The following is a 20,986-nucleotide window of genomic DNA, read 5'->3' on the forward strand; positions in this document are numbered from 1 at the left end:
AACAAGTAGATTGAAATAAAAAGCCCATGCAGACAGGGAACATGTGTCTCTTGGTCTCCAATGTATCCCCAGAGTCAAGCACAATGCATGGAAGACTTAAGCACTAAATAAATAAATGATGAATGAATAAATGAACGAAAGAGCAAATAATTTGTTGATAATCAACACAAAACTGGTTCCTGTTCCAAAAAAAAACAAACAAACAGTATCAAAATCTTTTCACTTTAGGTCAGGGCTCCATAACATAAATGTAAAATTACTTGTAATTTCTATTATTAGTAGTAACCAATGTGTATATTTCATTGATAATTATAATGACAAATTCTTAAGGTTTCTGTCCTCCATAAATCTATGGTTGCACAGTAAAACAAATAAAAATTTTATTCTGCTTTATGACATAGATATCTAAAACAGTAACTTCAAAACTAATCTCATGCCAGCTCATTTGACTCTAAATGACTAGATTTAATTTTAACATTCCACGAGGAATATTTTCTGCCAGACCGTGTTTACTTTGCATACAACCTTCAAGAATATATTTCTTTCTTTTCTATAGGATTATTACTCTCTCTGGCATATCAATCAAAAAACGTTCAGTTTTCACCTAAAACTTTTTGGATTTCATTATAAGACAATGTATTAAGGAAAAAATAGCTTTGAAACACCCCACATCCCCCAAGAAACAATGACAGACTAGAAGAGAAAGAGTCTTGAATATTTTAGATTGAGGTTAAAGTTAGAAATTCTAAAAACTAGTTAATAATACCTCTATTAACACAGACCTTCACAGTGGAGAGGCAGAGATCTGAAAACTATTTGTATTCTGGCAAGAAGATCAACAGCCTATGGATAGTTAATTTGCACAATACCACTTCTGAGTAGTTACGTCAAGTCTTCCAAATCATGGCTTTCAGGAGCAGCAAATAAAGTTTGGAGTCTTTCTGAATATGTAGGATGCAATGGCCAGTGATCCTAACAATGAATTACATTACTCATTATGCGCAAAGAACCAAAAACCCAAGGATGCAAGAAAAGATATGGAAACATGATTCAACAAAGACTTAACTTTAAAATCAACTTCTCTTCTTTAATTTTTGAAAGCTATTAGTAAACAACAAGGTTCTACTGTATAGCACAGGGAATTATATTCAATATCCTGTGATAAGCCATAATGGAAAAGAATATTTTAAAAAATACATGTATATGTATAACTGAATCACTTTGCTGTAAGCAGAAATTAACACAACATTGTAAATCAACTATACTTCAATAAAAAAGAAAACTATTAGTAGAAACAGTCTTCATTTTTAGGCAGCACAAAACTCTTTAAAAAGGAGATGTTATATAGGCCCCCTCTTACCTTTCTTGTTAACAGACTTTTACGTCTCATTCCACAAGCCTCTAGCTGTAACCTTCCTCTCAACGCTAATTCAATTAACATACAGCCACGTAATCCAGATGATATACAGTCATTCCAAAATGATGTGTAACCCTATTTAAAAAAGAAAACAAAAGAGCTAATTTACTTTGAACTCAGAGTCAAGAACAGAAATACTTTTTAGCCAAAGTTATTTCTTGTGCTTTTTACCTTGCATGTCTTTCCATAATTAAAATTAAAATACTGAAAAAATACAGTTACTATACATTATTAAACTAGGATTTTCAGGGACTTACTGTCTTTTCACCACTTTCCTTACATGTAGATAAACAACAAATAACTTTGGAACTCACTAAGTTATGTGCTAATTAGGCTCTTTCAGATTGCAGGCATCAGGGCTCACCCACTCAGTTAACCTTAGATTATAGTGGTTTATTACTAGTATACGTGGGCAAATTAAGAAGCTCAGGAAAAATAAACTAGCCCAATGTAGCCTCATGGAGAATTAGAACATTGTTCAATGCTGTTTACAATAAAAATACAAGGTTAAATTTGGAAGAATATATCAGAAAACTTACATATGGGGCCATGCCTAAAGTTCTGAATAACAAACTGTAAAGCGATCGGATTCCCCCACCCCACCAAGAGAAATTTAAGGGCAACATCCAAGGTGGAAAAACAGCCAGACAGAATGAGATTGATTGACATCCAGGGATCTGGGGATTCTCAAGTGAAACAGGCATCACCAGATAAAGTCAGGGCACTCTTTGAGAGCTAATAACTGGGACTGTCCAAATTATGAAGCCATGAACTTTGACAGCAGAGTTGCCAGCTATTAGTTTAAAGTACCCAACTCTGAAGAGAAAGCAGAAGCTATAAATGGTTCTGGTTAAAGCTCAGAACAAGGTAACATATAATTTTGATGGGAGGGAGAACAGATAAATGGGTTCTTTGAAGAATGGAGGGCCAGGAATAGGGAGGCCTAGACCCTTGGTTTCGGTACTTTCTTGAGGTCAGTCTTGGTACGCTGCCAGGTCACGGTGGTCAGCTTGTATTTAAGAAGATGACTGACCATCATGGGACTTCACCACTGACACAAGGACTTAAACGACGAAGCTACCACTTCTGAGAATGAAGGCTTTGGGAAAATAAAAATTTGGATGAAGGGAGCCACAAGGAGATAAACAAAAATATCAACTCAAAGAGGGAGATTTAAATATGAGGCAGGGAAAGCAAACACTGACTAGATTTGAGGGAATCCTTTTAAACTTAAGTGTTAGGGATCTGATTAAATTAAGACTGCCAGATATTAGCTAAGTGGTTAATAAGACCAATAACTTACAGACATTAGGTACAATCGATGGCTTCTGTATCCATCCAAAACAATTAAAGCCCTAGGAAGCCTAGGAATGGACTCACATAAAATCAAAGTTATAGCTATCGGGCTTCAACTGGCCTGGACATACAGATGGGAGTTCCTACGTGAGCCTCTAAAAACTATAAACAATAGAGTACACCTCATAAAACAGCGATGGATGTAGACAGGACCATGCCCTGTCTCTGTAGCCTGGAAATTTCAGATGAACAGTTCTCATTAGAAGCTTACATTTGCTAGCAGAGAACGAAATACACCTCAGCCTCAACTGCTCTCAGAGTAATGGCATACCCAGAGATGTTAGCAAAATGGAGTCTTTAATAACAGACTTTAAAGATCTACATTTAATGAACGGCTTTTGGGCATTAACATAAAAAGACACATGCTTAAACAGAATTGACTTCATGTGGGAATATAGACAAATGGGCGCGGACAGTTCTGTAGCAAAGCTTCTGGGACACATGAGCAATATTCCAAAAATCAATGAAGCCATCAAAGCCATACCAAGGGGCTTCCCTGGTGGCACAGTGGTTAAGAATCCGCCTGCCAATGCAGGGGACACAGGTTTGAGCCCTGGTCCGGGAAGATCCCACATGCTGCGGAGCAATGAAGCCCGTGCGCCACAACTACTGAGACTGTGCTCTAGAGCTCGCAAGCCACAACTACTGAAGCCTGCACGCCTAGAGCCCGCGTTCTGCAACAAGAGAAGCCATCGCAATGAGAAGCCCGTGCACCACAAGGAAGAGTAGCCCCCGCTCGCCCCAACTAGAGAAAGCCCAAGCGCAGCAACAAAGACCCAACACAGCCAAAAATAAATAAATTAATTAAAAACAAAATAAAACAAAAAAGCCATACCAAGCAACAGAACAGTCCAGCATGTTGATGACACCTGCTAAAGTCCACATCATAAAAGTAGGATCAGGAATTAAGCAAGTTGCAGGAGGTAGGAGGCGGGGGAGAAAGGGTACTAAAAAGGGCAGTGTTAAATTAAAAACTTTTATGGTATTACTGGATAAAATGACAACGCCATCCTTAAGAATTACGCCTATTAGAGGGAAAGCAGTATGTTGGAAAAGAGTCAAGTGAATCTGGTCATGACCCAGGCCAGCAAGATTCTGCAGTGAATCCATGTCACAACACATGTGAGCAGAGCTACTGAGAAGCCGGAGCACCAGCTTAGGCCTCGCCAAGTGCTAAAGAGCCCTTACATCTTTTAATCGCTAGTGTTAACCTAAAACTAGATTTCATCGATCCCCAAACACATATTTTAGAAGTTTAGTATCTCCATATGAGATAACAGATGCTAAACCTACTGTGGTAATCATTTCATGATACAGGCATGCCTCGGAGATAACACGGGTTTGGTTCCAGACTACCACAATAAAGCCAATATCACAATAAAGCAAGTAACACAAATGTTTTGGTTTCCTAGCATATATAAAAGTTATATTTACACTATACTGTAGTCTATTAAGTGTGCAATAGCATTGTCTAAAAAAAAAGTATATACCTTAATTTAAAAACACTTTATTGCTAAAAAATGCTAACCATCATCTGACTACGCAGCACTGCCACAAACCTTCAATTTGTAAAACATACAATATCTGTGAAGCACAATAAAGCAAAGCACAATAAAATAAGGTATGCCTGCATATGTAAATCAAACCATGATGCTGTACACTTTAAATTTATATAGTGATGTATGTCAATTATCTCTCAATAAAACTGAGGGAAGAAGTTTTATCTCTGATATTGGGATGCGTTTTAAAATAGATGGTACCTTAGATTAAAGGAAATATGGTATTGTAACTACTGAGCTAAACTTAACCCATGGAAGAGGGAAGAGACAGGTGGTATAGGCCTCACAGGTGCCCAGCAGTGTAATGATGAACTACACAGCCTACTGTGTCAGTTACTGGGCATCTTAAAACTGGGTACAAGATTGGGTGACTGAACATCCAGATCCAGGCATGCCATCAATCCACCTGACTTCTCAGTGGAAAAGATTTTATAAGAGCAGGTCAGTAACAACCACACTGCCCAGAGGATTTTGTCCTCAGATAAACCACTACTCCCTGAAACAATAACAAGAAGCTGCAGTCTAAACAGGATGGTTATATATTCAGGGCATGAATGTGTTTACGCCCCAGTAAAAATCTTATACCCTATCTGTCAAAAAGGCAAGCCAGCCACATTAAAAAAGATGGTTAAAATAGGTGAGGAAGACCTGACAGTATCAAGCAGTTTACGATTTGGTTCAAAAGCACAACTAGCTACATGTGTAACCATACTGTGAGAGAGTAAAGGAACAGCAATGATGGGGAATTCCCTGGCAGTCCAATGGTTAAGACTCGGTGCCTTCACTGCCGTGGGCCCGGGTTCAAGCCTCGGTCTGGGAACTAGGATCCCACAAGCTGCACAGCAAGGCCAAAAAAAGAAAGAAAGAAATAGCAATGATGATTATTATAACAAATTATGACTATGTATTCAGTGACACTGCACAGCTCTTGTGCTTGGAAGCCAATAATCATTTCAGATCCCCCCAATGGGTATGAGACTCTACCACCAGCAATGGAGGAAATAGCTTCATATCCCAGGTTAGTCCAAGGATAGGGTACTAGTGCTCAAAGTTCAGGGTCACACCAAGGGAGAACCACTGGCCAGGCAATCAACTTACTGATGAAGCAGCAGCACTGCGCTGGGAATACTAGTAGCCACAGGATTTTGAGGATGTCCCCCACTCACTGTAGAAGACTCAACTGGGTCCTGATGGAGGCTGGACAACCACCAAAAAAAAAAACTATTTTGGGGCCCTACAAGTTCAAGATTATGATCAGAATCAGCTCCTACTCCTAAAATAGAATGGGAGAGGCAGAGATATGCCAAATAGAGGTGGATCATACACTGCCCTCACAGAATCCAGAGAAACATGATTTCATTAGGTTCATGGGTCCAAAACAAGGGGAAACATGCAAGAATAAAACGGGCGCATTAAGACCCTAATACGGTTTTCCTGGTGAGTTGCGCTGCTAGAAAATCAAAACAGGCACATTCAAAAGTCATACCATGTGCAGCTCACAAGCCTCCAACAAAACCAAGAACAGAACACAAGAGACAGGGAATCAGAAGGCCCTGGAAACTAATGCAAAGCACCTCTACTTGCCTTTCACCAACAATCTACTTTAATAATAACAACTAATAATAACCAGGTAAGTGGAGACTTTCCCAATGGAGAGCCAGCTAAACTGACTACAGAGTGCTCCAATCAATCTTACGTTGTTGGTAATACTCAGCATCAGACACTCAGACAAATGGCCAACCTTTAGGCAGACCTCAAGAGAAGCTTGTAACTTAAACTGGGATAAATGACCTTTATCATATAGTATGCCACTCAGAAGCAAGGAGCTAAGTAGAAAGAATGAATGGTACAGTAACAAATGAGGCAACGATATGAGGGACAAGCTCTGCAGACACAATCCTTCCCTCAGTGGGCAGTTCCAAGATCTAAACTTAGGGGACAGAGACTACATACATGAAACCTGATGTTGCTGCAGATCTAAGCAACAACCTCCAACACAACTTTTTCTCAGTGATAAGATAACATTTATTTGGATCTCTATTTGCCTGATTCCCTTTTCTTCTCAAGTGGCTCAACTTGAATAGTGGAAAAGGGAAATGCTCACTGGGCCCCTAAATATGCAAACACTGAGTTCTCATCATTCAAGTTACGAGCTCCAGAATATTTAACCAGAAGACGTTTGTTGTTTAAGACTGAACTCAAAAGGCTGGCCACCTGCAATAAAATATTTAAAACATAGTGTACAAATATCATAAGAGGTATACAACCAAAAGTATTATGTGATTTTCCTTCACAGAACATAAACACACACACACATATAAAAAATATAGAACATGATATATATATATAAATAAAACATGAAAAACAGGTACAAAATAGTATATATAAAGTATGACCCTAATTTGAAATTATATAAATATATATGCATAGAGAATGTTCATATGTATTAATACATAAAACCCTTCTGTATTAACATATAAAACCCACAACTACTGAAGACTGTGCGCTCTAGGGCCCACATGCTTCAACTACTGAGCCTGCGTGCTGCAACTACTGAAGCCCACACGCCTAGAGCCCATGCTCCGCAACAAGAGAAGCCACCACAATGAGAAGCCCACGCACCACAACAAAGAGTAGCCCCTGCTTGCCACAACTAGAGAAAGCCCGCGCACAGCAACGAAGACCCAACACAGCCAAAAATAAAATCTAAAAAAAAAAGGAGCTTTACTTATTTTTAAAAAAAAAAGACAGCCTACTATATGGGATATATTTGCAAATGATATATCTGATAAGAAGTTAATATCCAAAATATACAAAGAATTTATACAAGTCAACATCAAAACAACGAGCAACAACCCAATTAAAAAGTGGGCAGGGGTTTCCCTCGTGGTGCAGTGGTTGAAAATCTGCCTGCTAATGCAGGGGACACGGGCTCGGGCCCTGGTCTGGGAGGATCCCACGTGTCGCGGAGCAGCTAGGCCCGTGAGCCACAACTGCTGAGCCTGCGCGTCTGGAGCCTGTGCTCTGCAACAAGAGAGGCCACGATAGTGAGAGGCCCACGCACCGCGATGAAGAGTGGCCCCCGCTTGCCGCAGCTGGAGGAAGCCCTTGCACAGAAACGAAGACCCAACACAGCCCAGTAAATAAATAAATAAATAAATAAATAAATAAATAAATAATAATTAAAAAAAAAAAAGTGGGCAGAAGACCTGAGTAAACATTTTTTCCAAGGAAAACATGCAGATGGCCAACAGACTCATGAAGAGATAATCAACATCACTAATCAACAAGGAAATGCAAATCAAAACCACAATGAGATATACCATCTCACACCTGCCAGAATGGCTATCATCAAGAAGACAAGAAATAATAAGTGTTGGCAAGGAAGTGGAGAAAAGGGAACCCTCGTGCACTGTTGGTGGGACTGTAAATTGTAGCAGTCACTAAGGAAGAGTATGGAGGTTACTCAAAAAATTAAAAACAGAACTGCTGTATGATCAGGCAATTTCACTTCTGTCTATTTACTTGCAGAAAACAGAAACACTAATTCAAAAAGATATATGCACACCAATGTTCACAGAACCACTACTTATAATTGCTAAGATATGGAAGCAACCTAAGTGTCTACCAACAGATGAATGGATGAAGAAAATGTGATATATATATCACTGGAAGTTTCTACTACTTCTAGTATTTTGTCTTTCTTTATCATATTACTGCATTTATATATATATATATATATATATATATATATATAAAGTGGAATACTACTCAGCCATAAAAAAGAATGAAATTCTGCCATCTGCAGCAACATGGATGGTCTTGGAGGGTATTATGCTAAGTGAAACAGGTCAAACAGAGAAAGACAAAAACCACATAATCTCAGTTATATGTGGAATCTAAAGATAAGACAAACAAAATAAAATGAAAACAGACTCACACAGAAAACAAACAGGTGGTTGCTGGAGGGGAAGGGGATGGGAACAAAACAGGTGAAGGGGATAAGAGATACAAACCTAAATTTATTAAATAAATAATATACAGCATAAGAAATATGGTCAGTAATATTGTAATAATTTTGTATGGGGACAGATGGTTACTAGACTTAGGTGGTGATCATTTCATAATATATGAAAATGTCAAATCACTACATAGTACACCTAAAACTAACATAATATTGTGCATCAACTATATTTCCAAAAGAAGTAAATAAATATATACCCAAAGAAAGAAAGGAAGGAAAGAAGAAAGAAAGAAAAAAAGGAAGGAAGGAAGGGAGGGAAGGAGGGAAAAAGGAAAAGGAAAAAAGAAAAGGAAAAGGAAAGGAAAGATCTAAGAACTACAAAGTAAACCAGAATTGGGAGGTCATACAGAATAGGCCTGAAGAGCCCAGACTTTGAAACTACAAACACCTAACAATTCAAAATAATTACTAGTTGTCAATATATGTACAAGGTACACAGAGGAGTTTTCATATTTTACCAGCTATGTTTCTGTTTTTATGCACAAAGTATTTCAAAATGAAATCACTAAAAACAACCTATAATGTTGAATTCTGTTGTGACCAATGTTTCAGAAATGGCTTTCTACATAGACTTTCCTCAGCAAAAGAAAATACCAGGTTTCCAAAAACATTTGGGATTTACTACCAAACTCACTCCAAAATTTGTACTAACTGAGGCCACTCTTGGCTCACAACCCCCTTTTAGAAAACTTGTCCTCAACTACAGATTTTACAGAAAGAGATGACTGTACTCTGCCACATCTAACTGGACCAGGATGCGCACATTAAAGTTTTCCTCCTGGGAATCTGAACTTGGCCCACAGAGGCTGGATCAGTTACAGGCGCATGGGCACTAGAGATGTAATTGGCTATGTGGATTCAGAAGCCACTGGCCATTTTGCACAAATGCAACCAGAGAACGATGATCAACAGAAAGGTATAAAAGAGATACGCAGAGCAGAAATGAGAGAACACACAATGTGAGGCAGACCAAGACATACACACAGAGAACACACACACACACACACACACACACAGAGAATGGCAAACTAACAGAAGCATTCCTGTATCTTTGGGCTGTACTCCTAAACCTTATTTCCATGAGATTCACCTGTATCTCCTTTTCTTAGGCTACTTGGAGGAGATTTCTGTTCTTGCAAGCAACTGACTTTTAGTAATGCCAGAAGGACTTTAATGAAATAATAAATCAGTGGTATCTGGCAAAGGTTTTTGTAATTCAAGTATAGAAACTATAACTAAAATATTCATCACAGGCTAAAAAAGATTATGTGTGGCCAAGAAATTCAAATTTGCATAAATGTGACCTTTAGTTGCTATCAGAAAACCAGTAAGTGTGATTATGACAATAAGGGCAGCTGCTTACGAGAAAACAAACAGCAGTCCCATCAACCCAACTAACCAATTTGTCAAAGAACAAATTAGGAATTGCAATTATCAAATACCACTTACACTTTAAGTGCCACATTCCAATTAATCTCATCCAAATGAAACCCTGACAGCCCCAACCTTAAAAGATAGAAAACACACAAGCATTAAGACACACATTAATAATCATTTATATATCAAACAAATTCAAACTGAGGGACATTCTATCAAATAACGGGTAAAGAACTAAAGGAAACCATATTTAAAGACTTAAAGGAAAGAATGACAATGACTCATTAAGAAAAATAATGATTCATCAAATACAGAATCTCAGTAAAGAGATGGAAATTCTTTAGTTAAAAAGTATGACTGAGGGACTTCCCTGGTGATCAAGTGGTTGGGAACCCACCTTCCAAGGCAGGGGACGTGGGTTCCATCCCTGGTCGGGGAGCTAAGATTCCACATGCCTCAGGGCAACTAAGCCCGCGCCACAACTACTGAGCCCGCGCACGCCACAACTAGAGAGAAGCCCGTGTGCCACAACAAAAGATCCCATGTGCCGCAACTAAGACCTGACGCAGTCAAAAATAAATAAATAAACTTTTTTTTTTTTTTTTAAGTACAACTGAAATGAAAAGTTTACTAGAGGAGCTCAACAGTAGATCTGAGATGAGAGAGAAAGAATCAATGAACTTGAATTTGAATTTAAAGAACAAAAGGAAAAAAGAATAAAGAAAATAAGGAAAGCCTCAGAGACTAAAATGTTCAAGCAAGCCTCCCAGCAGTTACAGGAGTCTCAAAAAGAGGAGAAGGCAGAAAAAATAACAACTGAAAACAAATTTGGTGAAAAATATTCATCTAAGATCCAGATGTTCAATAAACTCCAAGCTGGATAAACACAAAGAGATCATCATACCTAGATGCATCACAGTCAAACTGTTACATAAACAAAAAGAATATATATTGAAAGCAGCAAGAGAAAACAACTTATCACATATAAAGGAACAATACAATTACCAGATAACTTCTCACTAGAAATACTGGAGACCAGGAGGCATTAGGATAACATACTCAAAGTGCTGAAAGAAGCAAACTATCAAACAAGAATCTATACCCAGCAAAATTACCCTTCAAAAATGAAGGTGAAACAAAGACATTCACAGATAAACAAAGGCTGAATTTGTTGCTAGCAGGTCTGCCTTTCAAGTCCTGCTAATTGAAAGTAAGTAACATCAGACAGTATTTCAAATCCATATGAAGTAAAGATAGATACAAAGGTAAATAAACAAGGAAGACTGTATATCTTCTCTTTTTGCTTTTAAAAACTCATTTAAAAGCAAAAAATTGCATAAAACAGTAAGTATAAAACAGTATTGTTTGGGTTATAACATATAAACATAATATTTCTGACAATAATGCACAAGGGGGGGTAGTAAATGAAGATATATTGGAGCAAAGTTTCTGTATTTTGCTGGAATTAAGTGAGTATTACTTTGAAGAAGAGTATGATAAAGATGCACATTGTAATCCATAGAGCAACTACTAAGGAAAAAACTCAAATGGATATAGATATGTAGGGAGGGAGGAAAGGAAGGAGAGAAAAAGGGAGGAGGAAGGAAATTTAAATAGTATAACTTTAATTTTCTATTTAACACAAAAGAAGGTAGTAAGAGCGGAACAGAGAGACAAAAAGGACATTTGACATAGAAAGCAAAGGGCACAGTGGCTGGTGTAAATCCAACTCTATCAATAATCACATTAAATGTGACTAGATCAAATACTCCAAAGGTAAAGTTTCCAAGACTAGATAAAAGATCTAACCATACCTACGCTGTCTATAAGAGACAGTTTAGATTCAAAGACACAAACAGGTTTAAAAGAATGAATTTTTTAAAAAACCATGGAAACACTAATCAAAAGAAAGCTGGAATAGATATCTTAACATGAGACAAAGCAGACTTCAGAGTAAGGAAAATTAAGAGGGACAAAGGGGAATATTTCATAATGATAATGAAGTTAACCATCAGGAAGATTTAACCCTTATACATACACACACCTAACAAGAGAATCCCAAAATACATGAAGCAAAAACTGACAACAAAAAGGAGAAATAGACAATACAATAATAGTAGTTGAAGACTACACTGATAACTGATACAACTAGAGAGAAAACACCAAAGATACAGAACTGAACAATATCAACCAATTTGACTTAAATGACATTTATAGAATGCTCCAACCAAGAACATCAAAATACGCATTCTTTTCAAGCACACTTGAATTATTTTCCAAGATACCCCATATGCCTGCCCATAAAACAGTGAATTTAAAAGGAGTGAAATCATAGAAAATGTTTTACTCCAAGAGAATTAAATTAGAAATCAACAGAATAAAATATGGGAAATCTCCATGTGAGAATCAATCTGTCACTTCTACATAATCCATGGGTCAAAGAAATCACAAAAGAAGTTAGGAAGCAGTATTTTGAACTGAATGAGAATGAAAACACAAAATATAAAAATCTATGGGATGCAGCTAAAGCAGTGTTTAGAAATTTCTAAAGCAGTGTTTACAAATTTAGCTTTATTAAATATCTATATTACAGAAGAAGAAAGATATCAAGTCAACAAACTAATCTTCCACCTTAAGAAACTAGAAAAGGGGGACTTCCCTGGTGGCGCAGTGGTTAAGAATCTGCCTGCCAATGCAGGGGACACGGGTTCAAGCCCTGGTCCGGAGAGATCCCACGTGCCGCAGAGCAACTAAGCCCGCGCACCACAACTACTGAGCCTGTGCTCTAGAGCCCGTGAGCCACAACTACTGAGCCCTCATGCCACAACTACTTAAGCCCGTGCGTCGAGAGCCCATGCTCCGCAACAAAGAGAAGCCACCACAATGAGAAGCCCGTGCACTGCAATGAAGAGTAGCCCCGGCTCACCGCAAATGGAGAAAGCCCCTGCACAGCAACGAAGACCCAACACTGCCATAAATAAATAAATAAATAAATCTATTTAAAAAGAAACTAGAAAAAGAGCAAACTAAATCCAAAGCAATCAAAGGGAAGGTAATAATAAAGATCAGCATGGAAACCAATGAAATGCAAAACAGAAAAATAGAAGAAGGAGAAAGTCAATGAAGCCAGGTTGTTTCTTTAAAAAGATCAAGGTTAAAACAGGAGTAGAGGGGAGGAAGAAAGGAGAGGGAAGAGAGATACACAAAGGTACCAAAATAAAAATACAGTAGGGACATCACTTCCAACCCTACAGAAATTTAAAGGATTATAAGGGAATACTATAAACAACTTTATGCCAATAAATTAGACAATTTAGACAAAATGTTCAAATTGCTGGAAAAACACCAATTAGCAAAACCACCTCAAGAAAAAATATAAAATCAGAATAAACCTAAAACAAGAAATTGAATTAGGTAATAAAAATCTTCACACACAGAGTGTTACTGAGATGTAAGAAGAACGAGTATGGACCACATGTTGAGAAACCTGAATACTGGCCACAGCCACAAGGAAGACTTGTTAGTGGATTTTAAGCAGGTCATTTAATATCCTCTCTGAAAAAAAAAAAAAAAAAAAATCCTCTCTGAGTCTCCATTTTCTCCTCTACACAATGAGACAGACAGACTTCAAGCATTCTACAAGTATGATTCTAATCAGTTAAGAATTCCCTAAGGGAGTAAGTATGTGGCTTAGGGCAAAACAGGATACATGATCTATTTTAATTTCCGAAAAAGCATCTGCAAGTCAATCATCAAGGGTATTTTTAAAACTGCTTAATAGCAATATAAAGAAGTGTCTGAAGAATAAAGTTAACATATCTCAGGATAAACAAACATTTATAATGGGGTTCCTGAAAATTGATGTTTGGCACTATTATACGTAATGTAGAAGAGAACAAGAAAATTTTCCAGTTTTCATGTGACACCGAGATCTTCTTAAATATTAAACTGATCAAAGAAACAAAATGAGAAATAAAAAATTTCCTGAGACAAACAAACATGGAAATACAACATATCAGAATTTATGGGATTTACCAAGAGCCTCTAGATAAATGTGATACTGGCACATGAACAAACAGACCAAGAGAATAAATTCCAGAAATAAACTCAAGAGTACATTGAAATCTAGTCTATGATGAAGGTGTTATCTCAAATCATATATCTAATAAGGGGTTAATATCCAAAACATATAAAGAACTCATATGACTCAACAGCAAATAAAACCAAATAATCCAATTAAAAAATGGGCAAAGAACCTGAATAGACATTTCTCCAAAGACATAATCAGCATGAGAGGGAAAGATGGACAGTTTAATCATTAGTAGTAGAACAATTGGATAGCCATTTAGAAAAACAATATCGGATCCATACTTCATATTATACACCAAAATTAACTCCAAATGGATCAGAGATTGAAATGGAAAATGAAACAGTATAAGTACTACAAGAAAACAGGAGTGAATACCTTCATAAACTGGGAGTGGAGGAAAAAAAAACAAAACTTCCCAGCTATTACTCAAAATCTAGAAGAAATACAGACTGATAAACTACACTATACAACAAGTTTTTTTAAAGTATGCTTGGCAAAAGCATAAGCAAAGTAAAAAAACAAATGAAAATGTAGGAAAATATATTTATAACATATCACAAATACACAATTAGTTCCTAAAAATTATAGGAAAATAAGATCAATTTTTTAAAGGCAAAGATATGAACAGTAAATTCACAAAAGAAATGAAAATGACTCAAACATATGAAAAGATGCTTTGTATCATTCATAACAACACACATTTAAATAACATAAAAAAAACAACAAAAAAACCAAACAACCCAATTCAAAAATGGGCAAAACAAGTGTCCATCAACAGATGAATGGATAAACAAAATGTGATACATACATACAACAGAATATTATTCAGCTTTAAAAGAAAGGAAATTCTGACACATGCTACAACATTGATGAACCAGGTCTGCTAAGTGAAATAAGGCAATCACAAAAAGGCAAACACTGTATGATTTCACTTATATGAGGTACCCAGAAGAGTCAGATTCATAGACAGAAAGTAGACTGGTAGTTGCCCGGGGCAGATGGGAGGGGGAGCGGGGAGTCGTCGTTTAATGGGTAGAGAGTTTCCGTATGGGATGATGTAGTAGTTCTGGAGATGAATAGTGGTCATGGTTGCACAATAAGACAATGTCCTTAATGTCACTGAACTATAAACTTAAAAATGGTTAAAACAGTGAATTTTGTTACGTACGTTTTACCACAATTTTAAAAACTACATGAGACAATGTTTACCTAATAAGACTGGCAAAAATCCAAAAATCTGATACCACATTCTGTTGACAAAGATGAGGCCAATACACTGTGACAGGAATGCAAAAATGATACCACCCCTGACAGAAATCAAGGAAAATCACATGTAGCCTTTAACTTGACAATCCTACTTCTAGGAATCTACTCTGAAAATACATCCCTGTAAATATGAAACAATATATGCACATGGTTATTAAGTGTGACATTATCTGAAGCAGTAAAAGCTTGGAAATAACCCATAATAACATCAATAAAAACAATGAATATATGAAGATATATTAACATAATGGAATACTATGGAGCCATAAAAGATCTCTACATGATGATGTGGAATAATCTTCAAGCTATAATAGATAAAAAGAGAGATGCAAACAGCACATATGGTAGGCTACCTTTTGTATATGGAGGACAGGGGCAAGAACGAATACATATAATTTTGCTACGAAAACACTGGAAAGACAAACCCCAAACTAAGTTTTAAAAATGACCAATAGGAGGAGGAAGGAATGAGGTAGAAGGGATGATAGAAATGAGACTTCTAAGTTGTTATATAGTTGTACATAGTCAAAACAGAAAAAACATTTTTAAAGAGTGAAAACAAATGAACTAATCTAACTGTATACTAATTAGTGATACAACCACAAAGAAATATTAACTATTTTAACTGCCTTTAGAATGCAGTATTTTAACTGTACATCCTAGTAAAGTACTGCAAAGAAATTTTAGGCTGAACTCAATAGTCAATTCGTAGTAATACTGACATTATTATTATTTTGAAACTATTTAAATACATGTAGTAAGCCAATGCAAATAAGTTAATATTTTAGAAACCAAGATTTTCAATTAAGAGAAAAAGAGATACAAGTATAAAATTCAGTAAGTGAAATAAAAAGCCATAATGTTAAATTTTAATCAAAAACCATGTAAACTGATTTTCCCTCCCCCCAAAATGCTAGCTCTATCCCTTGAAGAAAATATATTCTATCTCTGTGTACTGAAAAGTCCTAGAAGCAATGACATCCCAATAACACTGAGGACAACCAGTACCCAGACTGTGGTGCACTCCCCACTGAAAAATATCTAGGATTCCTTGAAGATTGATCCCAGGTCTGAAACAGGATATGTACAAAATGAGCCTGGGGCATTTTCGTGTTGACCAGAAAGCAAGAAGTTATCAAAGGTTAGCAAGTCAAATCAAAAGAACACTGAAGTCAAAAGAAAGGAATTCCCATAAGCCAAAGGTGGGACAACTTGAACATAAAAAATAATTAATACAAGTGATTGAAACACAATGAATATATTAAAAAACTATAAGTAGGGGCTTCCCTGGTGGCGCAGTGGTTAAGAATACGCCTGCCAGTGCAGGGGACATGGGTTCGAGCCCCGGTCCGGGAAGATCCCACATGCCACGGAGACACTAAGCCTGTGTGCCACAACTACTGAGCCTGCGCTCTAGAGCCCACAAGCCACAACTACTGAGCCCTCGGGCCACAACTACTGAAGCCTGCGCGCCTAGAGCCTGTGCTCCGCAACAAGAGAAGCCACCGCAGTGAGAAGACTGCGCACCACAACAAGGAGTAGCCCCCGCTCGCCGCAACTAGAGAAAGCCTGTGTGCGGCAACAAAGCCTCAACGCAGCCAAATAAATAAATAAAATAAATAAATTTAAAAAAAAACAAACTGGGCTTCCCTGGTGGCGCAATGGTTGAGAGTCTGCCTGCCAGTGCAGGGGACACGGGTTCGAGCCCTGGTCTGGGAGGATCCCACATGCCGCGGAGCAACTAGGCCCGTGAGCCACAACTACTGAGCCTGCGCGTCTGGAGCCTGTGCTCTGCAACAGGAGAGGCCGCGATAGTGAGAGGCCGGCGCACCGCGATGAAGAGTGGCCCCCGCTTGCCGCAACTAGAGAAAGCCCTCGCACAGAAACGAAGACCCAACACAGCCAAAAATAAATAAATAAATAAATAAATAATAAAAATAAAGGAATTCCTTTAAAAAAAAAAGTAAAATAAATATCCTTTAAAAAAAAAAAACAAAAAAAAAAACTAAAAGTAATAGTTTTAAAAAAGAAAAAAAGCCCACACCTCACTGGAAGTAACTAAGACACTAACTCACTCCTTATTCTAAAACTTAGCACTTAAAAGAAAATTAAGTTTAGTCAGCCCTCTGCATCCAAGGATCCAACCAACCACAGATTGAAAATATTAGGGAAAAAAAATCCCAGAAAGTTCCAAAAAGCAAAACTTGCATTTGCCCCTATTTACATTGTATTTACAACTATTTACATAGCATTTATATTGCACTAAGTATTACAAGTAATGTAGAGATGATTTAGAGTATACAGGAGGATGTGTGTAGGTTATATGCAAATACTACAGCATTTTATATAAGGGACTTTATCATCCGAAGATTTTGGTATCCCCTGGGATGTGGGGTCCTGGAACCAATGCCCGGCGGATACTGAGAGACTACTGTATTTATCCTGCCTTTTGAGTGCATAAAATAAAATGCATAGGATTACAAAGGAAACCAGATTGAAAGTATTACAATATTAAAAATAAATTTGTGATCACAATTCATGTGCTTCTTTATTAGCACATTAAACAACAAATTCTAGTGGCAAATAGAATTCCAACATAGTGATGAGCAGACAGTAATGTAAGATGTCTAAATATCAATAAATGTAATGTGATATGATAATATCTCTGGTTTCTATTGGTGACAAACTCACAGATACCACTAAAACTACTTCAGCTTGCCTATATCCGTAATTGTAAATAGTAGATAACTTTCAGTTATAGGTCGTTAAAAGTAATTACTTTTCCCATCCAAGCATTTTACCATGAATTCCACCACTGCCTCCAGGCTAAGGACCAATCTATTCCCTGGGAACGTGGATACCAGTCTTGAACCAAGAACTGCTCTGTTAGAACCCAATCCAAGTAATAAATTCAATCTATGTACGATTCTTTCTCAGTTCTGTGCAGACTCCAAACCCAAGCCTCCCTCCCTTCTTCACATCAGTCTCCTCCATTCTCACGCTCATCTCCAGCCAGCCCAACAGTCATTTACTGGGCACTCATTCTGTGCCAATTACTATTCTAAGTAGTTCATTTAAACCTCCACAACCTTCCGAGGCAAGTACCATTACCATCGCTCCCAAATCCACAATAGGGAAAATAAGCCCCGAGCACACCACTTCAACTACACTCCTGCTCATTTCCTGAAGGCATTTTCAACTATTTTTCCTCCATTGCATTCTCCTACCAAAACTCCAACGGATCAATCCAGCTGTCCACTTTCTCCTTTCTGTACCTGTGCTTCAGAACTGCTGGTGGAAAAAAGATGTCTTGCAATCTCAGTACAACTTAAACTAAGCCCATCCTGGCAAATCCTTCTACGTTTCCCTAGTCAAACCTCTTACCACTCTCTCCATAGCAGCTGTTTCAAAACCACATTCCCTTCAAATCTCAACTCAACTCATTTTCAGCAGGGAACATCATAGGAAGTAAGTACCATCAGACGGGAACAACCTCAACCTCCAGCAATGAACCACACCAATAAACTCAACTTCACAGTCCACACGCCTTCTTCTGTCTGGTTACAACAGGAAAGCTGCCTAAGGCTGATCCTTCTACCCATTCTCTCCCACCTCAAGAAATATCTTTGCTCACAAGTCCTGCCCTCCTAAAATAGTTCAAACCTCTCACATATATGCTGGCATCTTCTAGTGACATTCAAACATCCTCAGGTTTGCCCATCAAGAGAAAGAGACAGTCAAGGGCCAACATGGCCCTATTTTCCTCCCATTCACCGCAAACTCCTTGAAAGTATAGTCAAAAAAATAAGTCTCCACCACTTCCCTTTCACTTCCCAACCCATGCAATCTGATACAGTTCTCAACAAGAGCTACAGTTCTCTTGAGTAACCGCCCACAAAAGCTAATGCTGTTGACTTTCCCTCCTCGGCCCCTGGCTTCCCCAACACCACGCTCCAGTTTTCCGCTGCAGCTCCTGTTCAGGCTTTTAAAGGTTACTCTTCTACCTATTCCTTGAGTGTGTTGTATTGCTAAGTGGCCTTTTCTTATCTCATTTATACACTCTTCCTGAGACGTCTCAGTCACTCCTGCTTGTTTAAAATGTTTTTCCAATAGCACCGCATGAGGGAAAATTAAAGTCCCCACCTCCTCCCTTCCCTTCCATCCATCCCCCACTCCCTCAAGGGTAACTTCTATTAACATTTGGAACATATCCTCCCCAAATCCTTTTTTCTTCCAATGTGCACACAAAGTTTTTCATACACCGGGTACTACTATAAATTAAAACTGGGCTAAGCATTTAATGAGCACCATTATCTAATCCTTAGAAGACCTAGTAAAGTAGGATTTATTCCTCCATTTTCACAAGATAATGAAACCGAGGCTCAAGGGAATTAAGGGACCTGCCAGTTACTGAGTGGCAAAGTTGGAACTGAAACTGGTCTCCCTAGCTCTAAAGCCCTAGCTCTACATTCTGTCTTGCCTTCCAAGTCCGGTCTGTCTAATGCATGATCTACAAGTGCTTCCTTTCAGCCTCCATGAAAATGGAAAAGAATATTACTCGTTTTTCTTTCCACGCCTGCCATTGTTCACTGCAGACAGCACAAAAAGTGTGAGCAGAAACTGACTTCCTCTCAAGCAAATAAATTTTTTAAAAGGATTTCTGGCAAAAATGCACACACTTTTGACTAGCAAAGTTTTTTGTTTGTTTGTTTGTTTGTTTGGGGGGTTTTTGGCCACGCCGCGCGGCTTGTGGGATTTTAGTTCCCCGAACAGGGACTGAACCGGGGCCCTCGGCAGTGAGAGTGTGGAGTCCTAACCACTAGACCGTCAGGGAATTCCCTAGCAAAGTTTTAAACAGTATATTTAACAGCATCTTATTAACAAGACCTAACTATAATTCCATATTCTTAATTCTTCCCTAGGAAACATGAAGGTTTTAGATAGTAAACACAGCAACATTTCAGTTTGCAAAACTATTTTCACATATGTAAATTATCACCTCGTCTCACAATAACCCAGTAAAGTATTATTAGAAGAATCTGAAGTTCAGATAAATCAAGAAGTATAATCATGTTCACACTCCAGAATCAGCAGTTATACCTCAAGCAGTTATACCTCAAGCCTCATGTGACTCTAGACACAGTACTTTCACCTCTACATTACACTGTCAGTATTTTAAGCTGAGGACATTTTGGAAAGCATATAGAATAATAAAAGCATTTACGTTTTCTATCAAGTCACCATAACACAATTTATTTATTAGATGTTGGCCTCTGCCTCTGTTTTTCCTAACAAAAAAACAATCCCATTTGGTAGGCAAAGGCACTAAGTTACATAAAGTTTAAAAGTACATAAAGTAAAACAATAATTTTCAAATTCTTGAAATAACAAAAATATAATTTTAATTCAATAAACACCTATTGAATACCAAGATATGCTAAGCAGAAGTGATAAAGATGACCAAGATACAAGGCACAAAATGAAAAGAAAAAAATAATCATTATAATTCAATGTGATAAATATCATAATACTGATAGGAATAAAATGACATCCATTCATTCCTTCCTACAAAAAACATGCTATGAACGGAATAGGAACCCCCCCCTCCCAAATTCACATGTTGAAGCCCTAACTCTCATATGACGGTATCTGGAAACAAAGCCTCAGCACATAACTAGGTTGAGATGAGGTCATGGAGGTGGGGTCCCAAGATGAGATTAGTGCTCTTATAGGAGAAGATACGAGAGATTTTGCTGTCTCTCTCTGCCATGTGAAGACACAGCAAGAGGAACCTCACCAGAACCCAACCATGGAAGCATCTAGCCTCCAGGACCGTGAGAAAAGGAATTTCTGCTGTTTAAACTAATTTTTTTATGGCATTTTGTTATGGCAACCCC

At 37.7% G+C, this 20,986-nt stretch overlaps 1 protein-coding gene across 1 annotated transcript in view; it reads right to left on the bottom strand.

Annotated features, from left to right (window-relative positions):
• The window catches only part of GOLPH3 (golgi phosphoprotein 3), a 63,109-nt gene that overhangs the window by 26,385 nt on the left and 15,738 nt on the right, over positions 1-20,986 (bottom strand). Inside the window, exon 2 of the mRNA XM_061189158.1 lies at positions 1,361-1,492. Coding sequence (XP_061045141.1) covers positions 1,361-1,492 — 132 coding nt within the window. The remainder of the gene's footprint in view (positions 1-1,360; positions 1,493-20,986) is intronic.

This window comes from Eubalaena glacialis, chromosome 4 (assembly GCF_028564815.1).
Source record: "Eubalaena glacialis isolate mEubGla1 chromosome 4, mEubGla1.1.hap2.+ XY, whole genome shotgun sequence".
NCBI classification, from domain to species: Eukaryota; Metazoa; Chordata; class Mammalia; order Artiodactyla; family Balaenidae; genus Eubalaena; species Eubalaena glacialis.